We start from the raw sequence: 18,172 nt of genomic DNA, 5'->3' as shown, positions 1-18,172 counted from the left end.
CTTCTAGCAATTATAACATTTCCAGCATCTTTCCAGAGTTTATTAAAACGGGAATATCTAAATCCTCTAAGTTCCAAGTAGGCAGATTTAGAAGAAAATATGACATTCTTTGACAACTCCCAACCCCTCCTATCAGGAGTGTACAACTAGCTTAAGGGAATGATGAAGATCTTCTTAACATAAGAATCATCAATATGAGTATTTAGCCTATTAATATCCCACGATCTAGTACAAGATTAATGAAGTATGAAACTTTAAGACTAGGGTCTGGAGGGATCAAAGGGTTAGGAGTGGCAGAATCCATAGTTGGTATCAACTTGTCACGTCAGGGATCAATAAGTGCCAATCTCCCACAATCCAAGAGATGAAGGGCTTAATCTCTTTTATAACATGCAAACATTTCCAAGTCCACGAGCAAGTGCTAGGAAACTTAGCATTGACAAAATCAGTATTAGGGAAATATATATCTTTTTGAACATTACCTAATAAATAATTATGGTTTTTCATGTTCTTACAGGCCTTTCTGGCAACCATGGCTAGGTTGTTCAGTTCAGTTTTCCTAAAACTTAATTTTCCTTCATATTTAGGGGAGCAAAGGATATCCCCACCTAGCATATGAAATTTTTGGGGTATAAAGTTTCTTCACACCAGAACTTGCAGAGATGGGAATCCATTTTCCTACAAAGGTACAATGGAATAAGAAAAGCTACCATTTGATACAAAGGGATGGTCTGACCAACATGCTTAATCAAGGTAGTTCTAGCAGCCTGAGACAGAAGTCTATGAAACCAAGTAGAAATTCAGGCATCCACAACTTGCAAAATTCCCATATGGGTTTGAATTTTAGAAGCTTGAAAGGCTATAGGAGTGCCAAGATATTTCTCTCATAATCTCTATTATGGATATCAAGAATATTAGAAAGATGATAGATAAAAGACTCAGACAACTTTTTGCAAAACAAGATATCATATTTATCAAAGTTTATTTCCTCACCAGAAGCCAAAAAAATACTTTTGGAAATAATATTTTAATTGTTTAAAAATATTTAACAGTTATCTTAGAAAACAACAAAGTATCACCAGCAAACAGAAGATGGGTCATACATGGAGCATCTTTACAAACTTTATTGCCTTTCATAAGACCCTTCTTAGTGAGGGAAACAATGCAGGCAGATAAGGCTTCAGAGCAAATAATATAAAGGTATAGAGACATGGGATCTCCTTGTCTCAAACCTCTCTCAGGTTTAATTAATCCAGTAGGGATACCATTTAGTAAAACAGTAGAAAGACATTGAGTAATTAGATTGACCTAATGATCAGACATACTCTTTTTTCATAAGACTTTTTCAAGAAAAGACCATATTGTCATAAGATTTAGACATATCAAGTTTGCTAGCAGCAATACCATCTTTATCTTTGTGATGGCTAACAATATAAATGCATTGGCTAACAGAATGTTATCATAGATACTTCTTTTGAACAAAAGCACTCCGATTTTGAGAGAATAAATAATCCATAAATGGTTGTAATCTATTAGCCAAAGTTTTGGACAAGATCTTATAAATGAAATTACAGAGACCTATTGGTTTATATTAGGAGTCAAACTAAGATAGAGTAACTAAAGGGATGAGAGTGATATTGGTGCGACTAAAAGCTTTTGTTGTATGTACTGTGCGAAAACAGGTTCGTGTCATATTGGAAATAGCTTCCCTCCATAATATCCAAGTGATTTTGATAAAATAAACCAGTAAAACCATCAGTACCCTGAGATTTTTTTCTCCTCATTTTAAAATCAACATTCTTAATCTCCTCAGTAGTGAGGGGCAAGTTTAAGTGAGAGTTATCTTCATCAAAGAACTTCAAAGGAAGTTCCTAAAAAAAATCGTCTTGGTATTGTTGAGGGTGAGAAGAATATAAGGTTTTAAAATATTCGACAAAAGAATTACATATATTATCTCTATTAGTTAAAATGGTACCAGTCGCACTTTTAATCCAACTGATAGCATTTCTATTTCTTCTGAAAAGTGTGACTATATGAAAACAAGGAGATTTCCTATATCCTTCCAAAATCCATACTTCTTTGGAGTTGTCCTTCCAATACAATTCCTCCAAATTATACAAATATTATAATCTAGCTGTAAATATAGACAAAATTAGAATCAGTTGGATTGGAAGTCCGAATATGGGCAAGTTCCTCCCTGGTAGTATTTATATTGGTTTGAATATTGCCAAAAGAGTATTTGTTCCAATCTCTAAGACCTTCTTAGTAATTAAAAGTGTAGAAAAGGTTTAGGCAGGCAAACATCTTCAAAATGGCGGTGGTCAGAAAAGTCTCTAGGAAAGTATTAATACAAAGATTGGGAAATAATTATTCAGCTATTCGATTTATAAGGCATCTATAAAATCTCCCAAGTATAATATCAGGGCCTTGTTGCATATTAGACCAAGTAAAACTAGGTCCAGAAAAACCGGGATCATGCTGAGAAAAAACATTACAGAAATCTCTCAGGTTAAAGAAATCATTGTCATCAACCTCCAAAACTTCAATTTTTGTCATCAGTACCTAGCAGAACATTAAAATCACCTACAAAGAAAACTAGTTTACTAAGAGGGATAGGTGGTAATTGGCATCAACTCTCGCAAAAATCTTGTCTAGTGTTAGTATTAAGTTCTCCATAAAAGGAAATGAATATGACATAGTTTTGAGTGAATAATATCGTTGGTAGTGATGTATAAGCCCCTAGAACTAGAGAATAAAATGTTAAGGTCAATTTCTTTTTTTCAAGCCAATACAAGGCCACCACTTATTCCAACACCAGCTACATTAAAAGTGCAAGGAAATCCCATGTTCCTCAATTTTCTAGCAGCAATATCCTTTTTCATTTTTGTTCAGACAAAAAAAAAATCCAGGTTGATGTTTTTAAAAAGGTGGTTGAGCTCTTTATTAACAGATTTTTTTCTTAAGCCACGCACATTCCAACATAATATATTGACACTATTCAAAGGAAAAGTGGATGCAATAGTCAAGCCATCGATAAATAGGTACTGAAAGGAGAAGTGATAGAAGAATTAACCTGATTGGGAATCAAAGCGACCATTAAGTTGAGAACTAGTAGAACCATAATAGGGATTAGAACCTTGGGCAATAATTAGATCCAGATTTGGCAGCCTCATGATAAAAATTACTGCAGACACCATCATTAGTTGGGGAAGAATCAATAGCCACATTGAAATTACCATAAGGATCCACCAGGGAATGAGTGTTGAGGGAATAGTTAGAGAGATTCCCCAATTTAGTGATAAGGGGACAAATGTTGGTTTAATATGGGTCAGAGCAATCAACATTTTTTCGGAATAACAACAATGCTATCCAAAGTAGAAGTACTTACCCTAGTACGTTAATGGAGATCTGCTCTCCGGTTAATTTTCCTTTTGAGATTAGAAATAGCATCATGCTCAGTAGTAAGAGAAATAACTTCTTCTCTAGAGATGCTAGTTTTTTTAGTTGGAGTAGTTACTGTTTTGAATCGCCTAGTTGAGTTAGATGTGCGATCGGATCCGTGTTGACCAGATCAGGTAAAAATCGAATCAGCTGGTTTTTATGTCTGAATGAGGATTTCCTTAAGGATGACTGATAAAACGTTGTTCAAAGGAGTAAGGTGTTCTGTTTGAATATGACCCACGTCAAAAAAGTTAAGGATAACAGATTTATTGGTAAAAGGACCAACATGGAGATTTCGTTCCGAGGAATCATGATTAACTAAATTAAAACTTTGCTCAATAAAAACTGTCTTTCCTCTAACATTATCATTGCATATTTGAGTTTCAACTTGAGTATCCAATCCAACTTCTGTTGAAATCATTATAAAGTCACTCGGAGTCTTAATGGTATCATCTTTAAGAAGATGTACTGTAGGTGGAGGTGGCATTATCAGTTTTGAAACCCTCGGTAAGCTATAGTTGGTGCTAGACAAAATTGCTTCTTTAATAGCCTTTTGTTTAGCTAACCAGTTAGGACAAACAACATTTTTATGATCAATGATGGGACATGAAGTACAGATTTTCCTTGGTACCTTATAATATCTGCATTCAATAAGAAAAGGTTCCATAATGCCTCTAGTAACCAAAGGAATACCTGCTGGTAATGTATGTTGAACGGAGATACAAACACATACTTTGACATTCTTCTTTAAAGGATTATTACCATAGGGATCCCTAGCTTCAACAAGTTCACCAAGATTGAGGGTGATCTTCTGGAGATCTTTAAATTTTGTACATTCCTTAAGAGCATTACAAATGATAAGACATATTAACTCTTCAGCAAAGGCTAGTTGATAATTGGATGGCTAACCAGTTGGAGGAACAACTCTCAGAACAATTAGAAAACCACAAGCAAACCAAGGACGTTGCTCATTCACTCCGTTGAAATCATTCTCTTCTATAAACCTTATAAGAACTTTATTTCTTGAACCGCTGAAAGTAGTGACAATTGAAGATTGAGCTAGCGTCTATTGCGAGCAAATGTGATGTCTAATAGAAGATGTAGGAACCATAGTTTCAATGCACACATAACCCATTTCTAATTATTATCATTTTCATCTAAAACAACTGCTTTATCGATGAAAACTGGTTCAGTAAGAGTAGAGGAAGATGTGGAAGTAAAGTGAGCTTTTCTGCCATTTGAGAGGATAGATATTGAATAACATTAGCTGTGGATTGGGTATTTTCTTGAGATTTAGATGACTCCATATAAATAAATTAATTGAGAAGAATGAAGAGGATTAGTCTAGGATATATTTTGAAATGAATGGTTAGAGTATATTTATAAATGCACATCTGAAAACAACAATACCATGTGATAGAGAGGCATGTTTTGTGGTTATGACACATCACAAAACTATCCAGATAAATACAAGGTTTGGCAATTATCGAAGCTTGAACCTTAAACTGGTAAATGTTTGAAAGTTGAAAATAGTTTTTGAAAATAAAAGGAAATGAAGTTGATGAAAGTATGAGGGTTTTGTTGTCATATCTGTTGTCCGTGATACCTTTCTCATCAGAGATACCACTTTACTCTTCACTACCTTAGGATCGCTACATGGAAAAGAATATTTATTCACATAACTTGGTGGCATAAGTATAAATAGGACACTTATACTGACGGTACTTCTATGATAGCATAGCATGAAGTAAAACACATATGCAAGTATCCAATAAAATGTAGTAGTTGAATAATAATTGTATTTGTTTTTATTATAGCCAACTTGATATTGTTGTCATATTTTTCCAAATGTGATTAAAGTATTACGTGTAGGTTTAAGGGTGATTTGAAATAGGTATCAAGGTTGAAAATAAGTGGGTTTGATGGTGGTATGAAATAAGTGTTGGGATGGAAAAGAATTTCTAATAAGAATATCAAGAATGAGTTTATGGAGTTTAGAGGGAAAAGTAAATATAGTTTTGGAGCGGGGTTTTGGTTAAGATAATGGCACGACTAATAACCCACGGCCTAGCCAATGTACTCCATCTAGCAATGGTGCCTCTTGACAGGTGTTGCCTTTTCTGAATCTGCAAAAAGAAAATACAAGACTTTTATTATAACCCAAAATAACGTATCCAGATTAGGGGTCCACCAATGCGTCTTTTAATGGTAAATATGAAGAGATATAAAACTAATGAAACGTCTAGAATTATACTTTGACAGTGATTTTTAGAGGAGTAACGATGCCTATGGAGAAGGTGGACATGGCTTTGAATAGGCGTGAATTTTCAAAAAACGAAATACTTCACCAAGAGCCATAAATGACCATTTAAGGATATATTTAGTGTCTTATAAAAAGAGATTAGGGGAATTTTACTCGGAACATAAAAAATTAAGCCAGAAACGGATATACTTTTGAAGAGAGAAATAAAATTAGTAGAAGATGGTAGGATTGGGAGGAAGTGCACCATCAGAAAATCAAAATTCAAGCATTTTTGAGTTTTTGAAAAAGAATGCAATGGGGTTGGAAATACGTTAATTAGAGAGGTTGATGGATGATATGCATAGGGACGTAGAAAGACGAAGTGGATTAACTGAGTGTGAGAGAAACAGAGAGAAGAATACAGAAGAGTTTGCTCGCTGGAAAGAAAAGAACAGAAAGAAACGATGGGGAAAGGGTAGATAATGATGATTGATATCAGTGGAAGAGAAGGCGCAGCTAGACAGAAAGTGATTCTGAACGTTCTGATGGAATTTTTAGTATCACACTAAAGAGATAAGTTCTTCCTCTGGTGATTCCTATGCAGAGGAGAAGAAAAAGAAGGATGCTCTGAAAATTGATGATGCTTTGTATGAAAGGTATCTGGCAGGGAAATCCAATCCACCAATATTTGCACGAACCATGCGAGAGCTGTTGATAGGGGAATCGGCTGGAGATGCTTTTGATGGTCCTGGAGAAAGTGATAAGTCAGGGAACAATGGAGATTCAGAAAAAGAAAGTGCTGATAATGAGGATAGTGGTGCTTTGGAGGAGACAACATATACGTCTACGGGAGTATGGCTTCGTCAGGAAGTGAATACAGTGCAGGTTATGATGATGAAGAAAATTGAGATAGTTATGACAGGGAGGATGACTGGTAAACTCGCTCGATGCACCGATATGAGCAAGGTTTGTTGACTCAAAATAAAGTTTAACAATTTTCCTGGTAACAAAGGTCTCCAATATTTACTATTGATATTCATAGTTTGTGTGTGATGTTGTGTAGTGTTGCTTTCTTTCTTTTTCTTGTTGTTTTACCGGAAAAAGCAAGTTGTAGTCTTCATGTAGTTGGAATGGTACTTTCGAACAAAATTGGTAGCAAGAATGTTTGGTTTGTAATTGGGAAGGTAATAGGTAGAAGAAGTATTTTGGGTGTGAATTTTTAAGTTTTCAGTCCGGAGATATCTTAGACACTTAGAAAGAGATCTAGTTTGGGATGTAACAATCATACATGTGTTGGTCACGCTTGTAATGAACGAGATCTCTTTTGTATAATTGAAAAGCTTGTAAAAACTGATATTACGGATACTGAACGAAAGATGTTTTATAGTTTTAGTTTGATTGTTTTCGTTAGTCTTGATAATGAAATAGATTTGAAAACCTATACATACAATTATGAAATTGACTTAACCCGAAACCAGGGTATTGATTTAAATATAGATAAACAGGGATCGAAGAAATTCAACTAAACGAAAAACAAAAACAAAGGATTTCGAGATGACAAGCTTACGTCATGCTGACAGACAGAGCTCAACTCGACATATAAAGAGACTGTAACAAAATGTGTTCATGATTTTGAAGTTGGGATTATTATCTGTTTTTAATCGTAGAAAGGTAGGTACATGATCTGAGGCTATCCGCGATAAATGTGTGGTTGTTGTCGGTTTGTTATAGTTCTAATAAGGCGCTCTTGGATTCTATCAAAACACTCAAAACCTAAATACATATCATATACTCCCTCCGTCCCTATTATATAGGCAAAATATTGAATTTTCCTAGTCACACTAAATAAGCGGAATTCTAATTCCAAGATACCTTTTGACCCATATAATCTTATTTATGTTGTATTGGAAATTATATTGAGAATAAGACAAGGGATAAAAACAGGAAAACACATGAAACTTTATAAAAACCAAACAATTTCTTATTCTACGGGATTTTAACTTCTCCGCCTATATAACAGGGACGGGGGAGTACTTATCATTATGCTAGGTGTACACACCTATGTGCTCTAATGTGTGTGATGATGGCACGAATATCAATTTGAGTCATTAATCAAACTTTAACTAACGAAGGACGCCATGAATTCGCGAAAAACACAATAGTTAATCCAGATATAATTACTCACTTACGCATGATCCCTCTGCCCTGCATTTCTCTATTATTCACCTACTAGCGGATCACATTACTCATTGCCATTGTTGGTATTTTTCTATCATACGTGTAAGAAATGAAGATATTCCAGCCTTGTTATTACTTGCTGACAAAGACTTAGGAAGCAACCTAGCACCTTCATGCTTATCTCTATCCTATGAAGTTCCTATCGCATCCCAGTTACCCTAAAACGAATACCATCCCCCACATCTATAACAAAAATGGTGGGCGCCCCCCCTCTAAACTCTTAACTAATTTTAGGATCCTTTTTAAACAGAAAAAAAAAAACCCATACAGCTCACAACTACCTTAATCAATGATCATGTTTTTCTTTTCCTGAAAACAATGATCATCTTTTTTATTTTTTCAAAAAAATTAATCATCATCTTTCTCAATGAACGGCTGTAAATGCTGTTACAAAAGTAAACGGTTACAGATTAACATATTTATTCCGAGTACCAAATATTAATATTTTCTCAAACTCTACCGTGTTACAAGGACGCACTCACATGAAACCCACGTGAGAGAAACCGGCATCTTCAGCGGTGATCTCACCCAGTTAGATATCAACACGTGTCATACACTGTATTTCAAGGCGTCACTCCTAGTACTAGTACTTCTACGCACAAAGACATTGTGTGTCTACAACTATAAAGCACTTGTATTGCCATTCTGATTTTGATCATCCCATCATTTTCTTTCACCTCAAATATTTTTTAGAGTTTACATTTTAGATTCAAGATGGTAAAAGACAGAAAGATTGGAATAGCTATGGATTTCTCAACAAGTAGTAAGGTTGCTCTGCAATGGGCAATTGATAACTTACTTGACAAGGGTGATACCATCTACATCATTCACTGCAAACATGAGGATAGTCTTGAGACTGGCAATCTTCTCTGGGCCAAATCCGGTTCTCGTAAGTTTCTCAAACTGATCTAAACATCTGTCTATGTTTTTTTGTTGTTTGGGTGATTAATCTTGTTTCGGGTATTTGTCATTGTAGCTTTGATTCCATTGACGGAATTCAGAGAATCGGAAGTGATGAAGAAGTACGGGATGAAGTGCGATGCAGAACTTCTTGACACGCTTGATACTACATCTAGACAGAAGGAGAAGGTGACTATCGTTACAAAGATATATTGGGGTGATGCGAGGGAGAAGATATGTCAAGCAGTTGAGGATTTGAAACTTGATTCTTTAGTCATGGGTAGCCGTGGACTTGGTACACTCCAGAGGTAATTATACATTTTTTTTAATTAATTAAGCTTAATCTGAGATTTGGTTTTGGGGATCTATCTAGGCTGTTTGATTTATTAAAAAAAATTGGTTGATTTTGTAGGATTATAATGGGGAGTGTGACAAATCATGTGATAACGAGTGCGAATTGTCCGGTGACTGTTGTCAAGGATCCTGCCCACCACTAGTCAAGAGATGTCGAAGACCGTAGCTAATTGAATCCAGGAAGATCGAAATGAAATTGTTCTGTTTTGATCAGTGAAATGTTACTGAAAATAAGTGTTCGATTGGGTGTTATGATCATCTGTTTGTGTTGTTTTTGGAACAATTTATATGGGAATGTCTTGTTTTTACTATTTTTTTTTAAATTATTTTGGGTGTTCATGATCAACATCATGCTTTCTACTCTTCTTGATTATATTGATGCTCTACAGCTCTGGATTTTTGTTACACATTATGGAAGATACGAACCATCCATGTGAGCTTCTTGCAAGTGTATTTGCTGAAATTGCTCCAAAATAAATAATCAAAATGCATCAACAAATGAACACAAAGATGCAAAAATTTGTTAGAGAAACCATTTTGAAACTTGACGAAATTGCAGGATTTTCTATTGGTATATGTTTATTTTATTTATTTTTGTTTGAGGTAGGCAAAAGCTCGGTCCACAGCTGCACAAGACCCGCCAACTTAATCGTTTCGTACCTGCTAAATCCGTTGTTTTTTTATCCGAATCCGTCCGTTATGGGTGCGGGGTTGGTTATGAAAATAAAACCCGTTATAGTTGGGTTGGTAGTAGCTAAAATCCGTTTGAATCCGTCCAAAAAAACCAGCTAAATATACACCATTGATAAAACTAATCCTAACCCGTTATTGAAATCCTAGTGGTACTAGTAGATAAGATAGCCCTCTTTCTCTCCGCTTTCTAGTCTCTTCCTCTCTGTTCGGCCTCCTCGGTTCTTTTTGTTCCTCCTCAGTTCTTCTTCTTCACCTATGACAGCAATAACAACTACTTCGAATCTAGTACACTAGTACTTGTTTAAGCTTAACAACGAAGACTTATGTTTATGGTTTAATTTTTTAAGTAATTAAGAACTTAAGTAAGAAATATGTTTAAACTTTAAAACAGGTGTGTGTGAATGCTCATTGAATATAAAGCGGGTACAGATATAAACACTACAGGTGAAAAACTTGTAGAAAATATTGAACTACAATCTGAAGAGGGTTTAAGCGGGTTTAAACCTGAACCCGTCCGATCCGTAGCAGGTGGGTCAAAAATCCACCTGATGTTTGTGGGTGCGGGATTGGTTATGAAAATAAAAACCCACTATAGTTGGATTGGTAGTTGGTATTAGTTAAAACCCGACTCGCCCGACCCATATGCAGCTCTAGCTCCGTCCCTATAAATAGAACTAGATTGGTGTCCGTGCTTTGCACCAGGTAGGCAAACACCAGATTTTATATATTAACAATTGTTATGATATGATTTGTTAGAATTTGATCGATAGATGGGATTGAAAAACCTTTAGTGATACCATAATGGAAAATCAAAGATTATAAAGTTATTATATAAAGGGATATTTTGAGTTTGGTGTCTATAAAATGGTACATCTTTGTGTTTGGTACCTAACTTTGTGCAACTTTGAGTTTGGTGCGCAGTCAAATGATTGACTTTGTTTGACCGTGTTGACCATCCAATTTCAGAATTAAAACTGTAAAATAACCAACCAAAAAAAGATTTTCGATTTATTTACTAGAGTTACCTAGTTAGACACGTGGGTTCATACTGATCATATGGTCAATAATTGGAAAATGACAAATCGAAAGTCTTTTTTCGTTGGTCATTTCATAATTTTGATTCTAAATTGAATGGCCAACACGGTCAAACACAGTTAATCATTTGACTGGGCACCAAACTCAAAGTTGGACAAAGTTAGGCACCAAACACAAAGGTATACCATTTTGTGGGAACCAAAGTCAAAATATCCCTTATATAAATCGAATCATAGATGTTATACCTTTTGAAAAATATAGTTTGGTTCTTGAAAACTCTATTTGTTAGTTGTCTAGGAGATAGATTCCCAAAACAATTTAACTACAAACCTTAAACACTGGTCGGTTGAATTGGGAGTAAACAATCAATGAGTTGGTAGTCAATGCTTGTGATACCAATTGTTTCAAACTGAAATTTTAGTATCATGATTCATGAGAAGAGATGATGTGGTGAGATGATGACTTTTGTTTTCTAGCAATTGGTGGATGCCGGTTTCCTCTTCTGCCTCTTGAATCCTCCAACATTATGCCACTTTTTTTTGATCGTGAAAGCAAATTCGTTGCTATAAGGAAACAATTACAGAGAGTTATACATCTTTAAAATAGAGAGTATACATCTAGGTGGGTGTTCAGACCTCACTTGATTACATTCATATTTCTTGGTGAAAAAGCGGGGGTCTAACAACCACACCCAATATTTCGTTTGGCAATCTGAATAGACAAACTCCAATATACTTTCAAGAGAATCAACTAGACAGTTAGACTCAATCTAGAGAAAAGTATATCAAAGAGTTTTATATCTCTATCACACAATTCAATCTGCAATCAGCAAATAGGAATTTGCGAGCCCGATTGAATATAAGAGAAATAACTTGAACGGTACAAGAGACTAATGTTCAAGGATCAATCAATTTCAATCAACAACCAAAGGTTAGATTTTCCAATTGATCGATTCTGCGCACAACCTGTGATATTTCAATTATATAACAAAATATAACGCGGAAAAGAAATAACACAGACACCAGAATTTTGTTAACGAGGAAAACCGCAAATGCAGAAAAACCCCGAGACCTAGTCCATATTTGAACACCACACTGTATTAAGCCGCTACAGACACTAACCTACTACCAATGAACTTCGGACTGGACTGTAGTCTAACCCTAATCAATCTCACACTGATTCAAGGTACAGTTGCGCTCCTTACATCTCTGATCCCAGCAGGATAGTACGCACTTGATTCCCTTAGTTGATCTCACCCACAACCAAGAGTTGATACGACCCAAAGTCGAAGACTTGATAAATAAATTTGTCTCACACATAAAATTTTATAGGAATAGATAAATATGTCTCCCACATAAATACTTACGAGTTTTCTTCCGTCTTTTGATAAATCAAGGTGAACATGAACCAATTGATGTACCGGACTTATATTCGCGAAAAACAGCCTAGAAATATCAATCACCTCACAATAATCTTAATCCTATGGTAGCGAAACAAGATATTGTAGAATCACAAACGATGAGACGAAGATGTTTGTGACTACTTTTTATCTTTCCTATCAGAGTTTAAATCTCGAGCCAATCTTAGAGAAGATAATACTCAAATACGATAGAAACATCAAGATCAGATCACACAACTACAAAGAAAATAGTTGGGCCTGGCTTCACAATCCCAATGAAGTCTTTAAGTCGTTAACTTACAGGGTTTCGTGAAAAACCAAAGTTTAAAGGAGAATCGACTCTAACTTATACAATCAGTATCACACATGAGGTGTGGGAATTAGGTTTTCACAGTTGCTAGAGTTCTCATTTATATAGTTTTCAAATCCGGGTTTGCAATCTAAGTTACCTTGGTAACAAAGCATTCAATATTCACCGTTACATGAAAACATGATTAGATTCAAGCTAATATCTTTCAACTGTTAGATCAAACTTAGCTTGTTATACAAAAATGAAATGTACACTCATTTAGGTTTAGTAACCGTACCTAAACGTGTACACCATGTTGGCTCAACCGTAGTTAACCGAGGTTAGCTATATGAACACTCTCATATAAACCATATTCATCTTAACCATAACTAGTTCAAATGACATAAATGAAACTAGTTAAAGAGTTGTTCAATTGCTATATTTTCATAGAAGTATATAGTAACACAATTGAATAAAAATTGGTTTGATTCACTCGAATCAATTCATGAACATTATAGCCACGGTTTGCAAAGAATGCATTCCTTAATATATAAATGTATTAGTTCATGAGCCAACCGATTTTAGAACTTTAACCACTCAAGTATGCAAACGGGTACGCATACTTAAGTAGCCCGTCTGAGTTTGGGTTCGCCAGTATGCAAACGGGTACGCATACTTAGTACACTTCCAAAACCCAGCATAAGTTCACGGACCTATACCGATACGCAAGTATGCGTATCGGTATGTGTACTTGTACACGGAATTTCACAATTACAAGTACGCATACGGGTATGCATACTTTAGTTCCGGTCATGGATCACATACATGCAAGAATGTACACTATTTTTATAATCCAACGATGGTTAAGTATTCTAAACTTTTATTTCAATCATTGAAACTTTCTTACAGGATGACAATATCCGTATTCACACACTATTAGCATCAAAGCTATTTTCAAGTTACTGAAATAATCATAACGAAACATTCCAAGTCTACACCAAATGATTGTATCACACAAACCATGTAAGATGTTACTCGACGATTTTCACATGATCATCTTTTTACTTTCGTCAAGAATATAAGATGAGAATTTGATCGCCAGTAGGAAGTTTAAAAAAACATTGCTTCACACTAGTTATCTGAGTTGGGATTTCAGTGATACCAAAATATGATGTAACTTTTAATTTTTACATACTCCCCCATTTAGTACCATTTATCCTTATAGCACATTCTCTCGTGAAGGTGATGATTTTCTGTTTGAACTTGTGGAAATTTGGCTCTTATTCATCATATATCACTCTACTTCTTGTATGCCGTAGCTCCACCACTACGTTGAAAGCAAACTTGAACCAAATTGCTTTAATTGCAGTACTTTTGCCTTTTGAAAAGTGAATAATTTCCTCAAACTTTTAAAGGATTCACAAACTGAAAAATGCCACCCAGCCAGTGCCATATTTTGTTGCTGAAATCAAAATGCCATAATATATGTTCCATCATGTCCTGTCCATTTCCACAAAAATAACATTTGGATACACTTGTGAAACCTTTTTTCCGGACTGATTCTTCAGTTGCACAAGTTCCTCTCAAAATTTTCCATAAGTTTGTTGAGGTGTAAAGATGCACACTTGGACTCCAAATTTTGTTGTCCCAAGGATATTCAGGATACTTCTTTCTTACCAGTGGAGCTGCATTAGAAACAGTGAACTTGCCTTTTAAATCAGCTGCCCATATCAACTTATCTTGCTCCCCACTTATTGCAGGTAATTCATCTCTCTCAAAGAACCTATACATCTCCATTGGAATTTGGCATATCCCATTGACAATCAAATGTTCAACTTTTAAATCTGGATGTTGTGACACATAATCATCATCTGCATGTCTTTCTATCAGAGCATATTCTTTGATCCATTTGTCATGCCAAACTGAGATGTTTTTTCCATTTCCAACTAACCATCTTTTTCCTTCACTAAATTCAGGAATTACCCATTTGATTCCAGGCCATATAGATGATTGTTTGTGATATGCAATCCCATTCACCTTTCTTGGTTGTGATATTCCAGGCCATATAGATGATACGCAATCCCATTAAATTCAGGAATTACCCATTTCCAACTAGCTCTCATAAATTGAGTCCATTCAACATCTTCAGTTTCAATTTTCCATAGCAGCTTCATTAATAATGCTTTGTTCATAACTTCTAATCTCCTCAAACCCAAACCTCCTTCTGAAATTGGAGCATTTACTTCATCCCATTTTACTGTGATTAATTTCTTCATTAATTCACAAGGACTGTCATGATAACCCGTAAAAAACCAAGGGACGTTGAAATCACTGGTTTGCTGTGCATGTTCATATGGAATGCGAGTACGAAGTGGTTATGGAGTAAACAATACCACTGTGTTCAAGTTAATATTCAGAATGTTTAGCCGATCAAACAAAGCAGTCGTTGTAGTATAGTGGTAAGTATTCCCGCCTGTCACGCGGGTGACCCGGGTTCGATCCCCGGCAGCGGCGCAATTTTTTTTCTTTCTCTTCATTTGTTTTTTTTTAATTCTTTTCTTTTTCTTTTGTCTCTACAAGAATCTCTCTATTCCTTCCGAGATAGTAAAGGTGGTAGCACTGAGTTCCTTCAGAGCTTCTTCGACACACAGAGAATAACAGCAGATCTCAAATCATGGAGTCGAAATATAACGAAGACACGAGCAGATTTGGAACAAGAATTTATGTAACAGCATTAGACAGTATAATCAACGTAAACTCAATCTTCGCCTTCGCAGTATTCATTGGTTTAGCTTGGAACCCATCAGATCCAAACAATACTCTCATCAATGATCCTCAATGTAGTCCAGGAAACAACGTTCGTGAAGATTTCATCTCATTTCAAGTTTTCTCTTTCGGTTGTTTCGTCTTCTCAAGTATTATAGCCTTAGCACTGAAACAAGCTCTGAAGATTGCAAGAAACAATACACATATTTATGAGATGGCTCATAATAGTACCATGGCTCGTGTTAATAAGACTGTTCTTAGGGTTGTGATTCTAGGTTCTGCAATTGGTTCTTTGATGGGGTTTATTTTCTTGATGTTGGGGCTTGTCAATTTGGTTCAGATTAAATTGGGGGTTTTGTCTTGCCCTAATAACGGGTTTACACTTCAAGCTGTTGTTCCTCTTGTTATCTTGGTTCCTTCTGCTCTTGTTATTTATTCACTTATTGTAGTTTATGCTTTCATTCACTAATTACTAGTTGTTGCTGTTTTTTTCTTTCCTGAACCTAGATTTATTGATTGTATTGAATGAAATGAAATCTTTGCACATTGAGACGATCTGAGTATGCTTCATTTTTTGAGGATTATTTTGTTTCTGCAAGGCATCGTTGTGTCAATGAACGTTCTTTTGTATGCTTAGGTATATACATCACAGTCTCAGCACTAGGGAATTTTGTATGCTTGGAGACGAGTTTAATATCCTAAAGAATTCAAAATTGGAAATTCCCTAGAGATGGATATTCCTCTGTGTGGTTTTGTTAATTTGCATACCTTCCCATAGCTGGGTGAGAAATTATACTGGTGAAGTGGTACAGACTGAGGATTGGAGGATTGCAGAAAATTGTTTTTCTTCTGATTGTTTATGTGGGTGGGTCGTTGCCATTTTTGGTTCATGTGCAAAATCTTTGCCAGTTTGGTAGTTTGGAGCCATTGCAGAACCATTTGGCCCTGGGTTACCTAAACTGTCACTGGTCTGGTGGTGGGTTGAAGTGTTGCAATTTGACTTGCAGTTTTCTTGTTAACCTGTGAAAAATATCAGGCTGGGAATGTTGTCGGCAGCCCTTGTAGAAGTACTAAAGAAGCACATGTAGAACCTGAACCACTTGAGTGCATATAGTACTATCGAGAGATGGTGGTAATAATGTAGGCGAAGAACTGAAGAGGCACTTGGCTCTTTCTAATACCTGATTATGGCATTTGTAATGATAATTTGAGAGTGGAGGACAATGTTTACCCACTTCCCTTGTCTAAACACTGCCAGGTAACCCTCATAAGTGTTCCCGAAAGAGCTCAGTGCTGCAATAAACAATGGCGCATGCTCCAAGTGCTCCCTCCATTAGAACAAAGTGGGATTTTAGGTGAAGCACCTTTTTGTAGTATATAATTGCAGGTATCTGGAGAACACAATCACAATACGAAGAAGAAGAAGAAAACAAGCAACTACAAAGAAGATGAAGTACATTTGCCTTGTAGGTTTTATTTTGGTTGTAGCAGGTCTTGCTGGGATAGAGAGAGCTGATGGGGCTGGTGCATGTGGAAAAGCTAACCCAGATATGGAGGCCTGGAAATTAGCTCCCTGCGCTTCTGCAGCACAAAGTGAGGACGCGGACGTATCTAGCAATTGCTGTTCCGTGGTGAAAAAAATGGGTCGAAATCCAAGCTGCCTCTGTGCTGTAATGCTCTCCAATACCGCCAAGACTGTAGGAGCCAAACCTGGTATTGCTGTTACAATCCCAAAGCGTTGCGCTATCGCTGATCGTCCTATAGGTTACAAGTGTGGAGGTAATTCCCAGTGGTCTGATATTATTCTGTTTTGATTTATTTGTTTCCTTCGGTTCTAAAAAACTTCTGTTCTGCTGTATTTATGCAGATTACACACTACCTTGATCCAAGTTGAAGACAAGTACTGGTGGGAAAATGATAGGTACCAAAACTAAGGTTCTTCTCACTATATTAGTAGTTACTGATGTTGCTTCAGGTTGGATAGTGTGCGTGGCTTGTTCTAGAGGGTGTATTTTAATAAAGCCTGGCAGTGTCTTGTGGAATTTGTAAAACTTAAATTTCTGAATTTATATATGGGTACCCTTTATATATATATCAGTATCTTAGCTCGTGTTTGAGGAATTATAATCGTCAGATCATTTTAACATCGTGAATTCATAAGTGTAATCGGAATGCACATCATTAACATACTGGAATTGCAAGGAACCTAAGAGGTGAAATGGATACAACTGGACAATTAGTTCAACAATTCAAAGTCAACCTCATCTTTCGATGATCTACCAAGAAATAAGAATGCCCCAATATGTAGAACTAGAAAATAATAGAAGAGCATATTGTTTTTCGTAAGAAGAAATGTTATATAAAAGAAATAGGGGAAATGGGAAAATGCCCCAATACCGGGTGCAATGTTGGAAATCTGCCCCAACATTTAAAAATTTGGAAAAATGCTCCATTCCGTCAATAACTCAGTTAAGTCACATGTGTAAGCTCTCACACGCGAGAAAAATCCCTTCATAATTCAAGTTTCAGGGTTTAAAATTCAGGATTCATGTTGAGGGTTCAGGGTTTAAGGTTCAAGTGGTGGTGACGGTGGTTTTTGTAGTGGTTCCGGTGGTGATCGTTGCCTTACACATGTGATTTAACTGGGTTGGATGTCAAAGTTAACGAAATGGGGCATTTTTCCAACTTTTTTTAACGTTGGGGCAGATTTCCAACATTGCATCTCATATTGGGGCATTTTCCCAATTTTCCCAAAGAAATATGATACAAAGATTAGAAATAGAAAATAATAATAATAAAAACAGAGTTGGTCGAG

At 35.9% G+C, this 18,172-nt stretch overlaps 3 protein-coding genes and 1 non-coding gene across 4 annotated transcripts; all 4 read left to right on the top strand.

Annotated features, from left to right (window-relative positions):
• Positions 1-8,520: 8,520 nt before the first annotated feature.
• Positions 8,521-9,548, top strand: LOC113325421 (universal stress protein PHOS32-like). The gene is made up of 3 exons (XM_026573628.1): positions 8,521-8,810; positions 8,898-9,129; positions 9,234-9,548. Exons 1-3 carry the CDS (start codon positions 8,636-8,638, stop codon positions 9,316-9,318), a joined length of 492 nt encoding a protein of 163 aa, XP_026429413.1. The 5' UTR covers positions 8,521-8,635; the 3' UTR covers positions 9,319-9,548.
• Positions 9,549-15,033: 5,485 nt separating this feature from the next.
• On the top strand, positions 15,034-15,105 carry TRNAD-GUC. The gene has a single exon. It is a non-coding gene; the product is annotated as a tRNA-Asp (tRNA).
• A 66-nt stretch (positions 15,106-15,171) lies between these two features.
• Positions 15,172-15,914, top strand: LOC113323061. The gene has a single exon (XM_026571305.1). The coding sequence runs from the start codon at positions 15,266-15,268 to the stop codon at positions 15,824-15,826; it is 561 nt and encodes a 186-aa protein (XP_026427090.1). The 5' UTR covers positions 15,172-15,265; the 3' UTR covers positions 15,827-15,914.
• Positions 15,915-16,752: 838 nt separating this feature from the next.
• LOC113323062 (non-specific lipid-transfer protein 3-like) lies at positions 16,753-17,478 on the top strand. Its single transcript, XM_026571306.1, has 2 exons — positions 16,753-17,136; positions 17,225-17,478. Exons 1-2 carry the CDS (start codon positions 16,806-16,808, stop codon positions 17,239-17,241), a joined length of 348 nt encoding a protein of 115 aa, XP_026427091.1. The 5' UTR covers positions 16,753-16,805; the 3' UTR covers positions 17,242-17,478.
• The last annotated feature ends 694 nt before the right edge of the window (positions 17,479-18,172 follow it).

This window comes from Papaver somniferum, chromosome 11 (assembly GCF_003573695.1).
Source record: "Papaver somniferum cultivar HN1 chromosome 11, ASM357369v1, whole genome shotgun sequence".
NCBI lineage: Eukaryota > Viridiplantae > Streptophyta > Magnoliopsida > Ranunculales > Papaveraceae > Papaver > Papaver somniferum.
The sequence above is the reverse complement of the archived record's forward strand: the minus strand, read 5'-3'. Positions and strand labels throughout refer to the sequence as shown.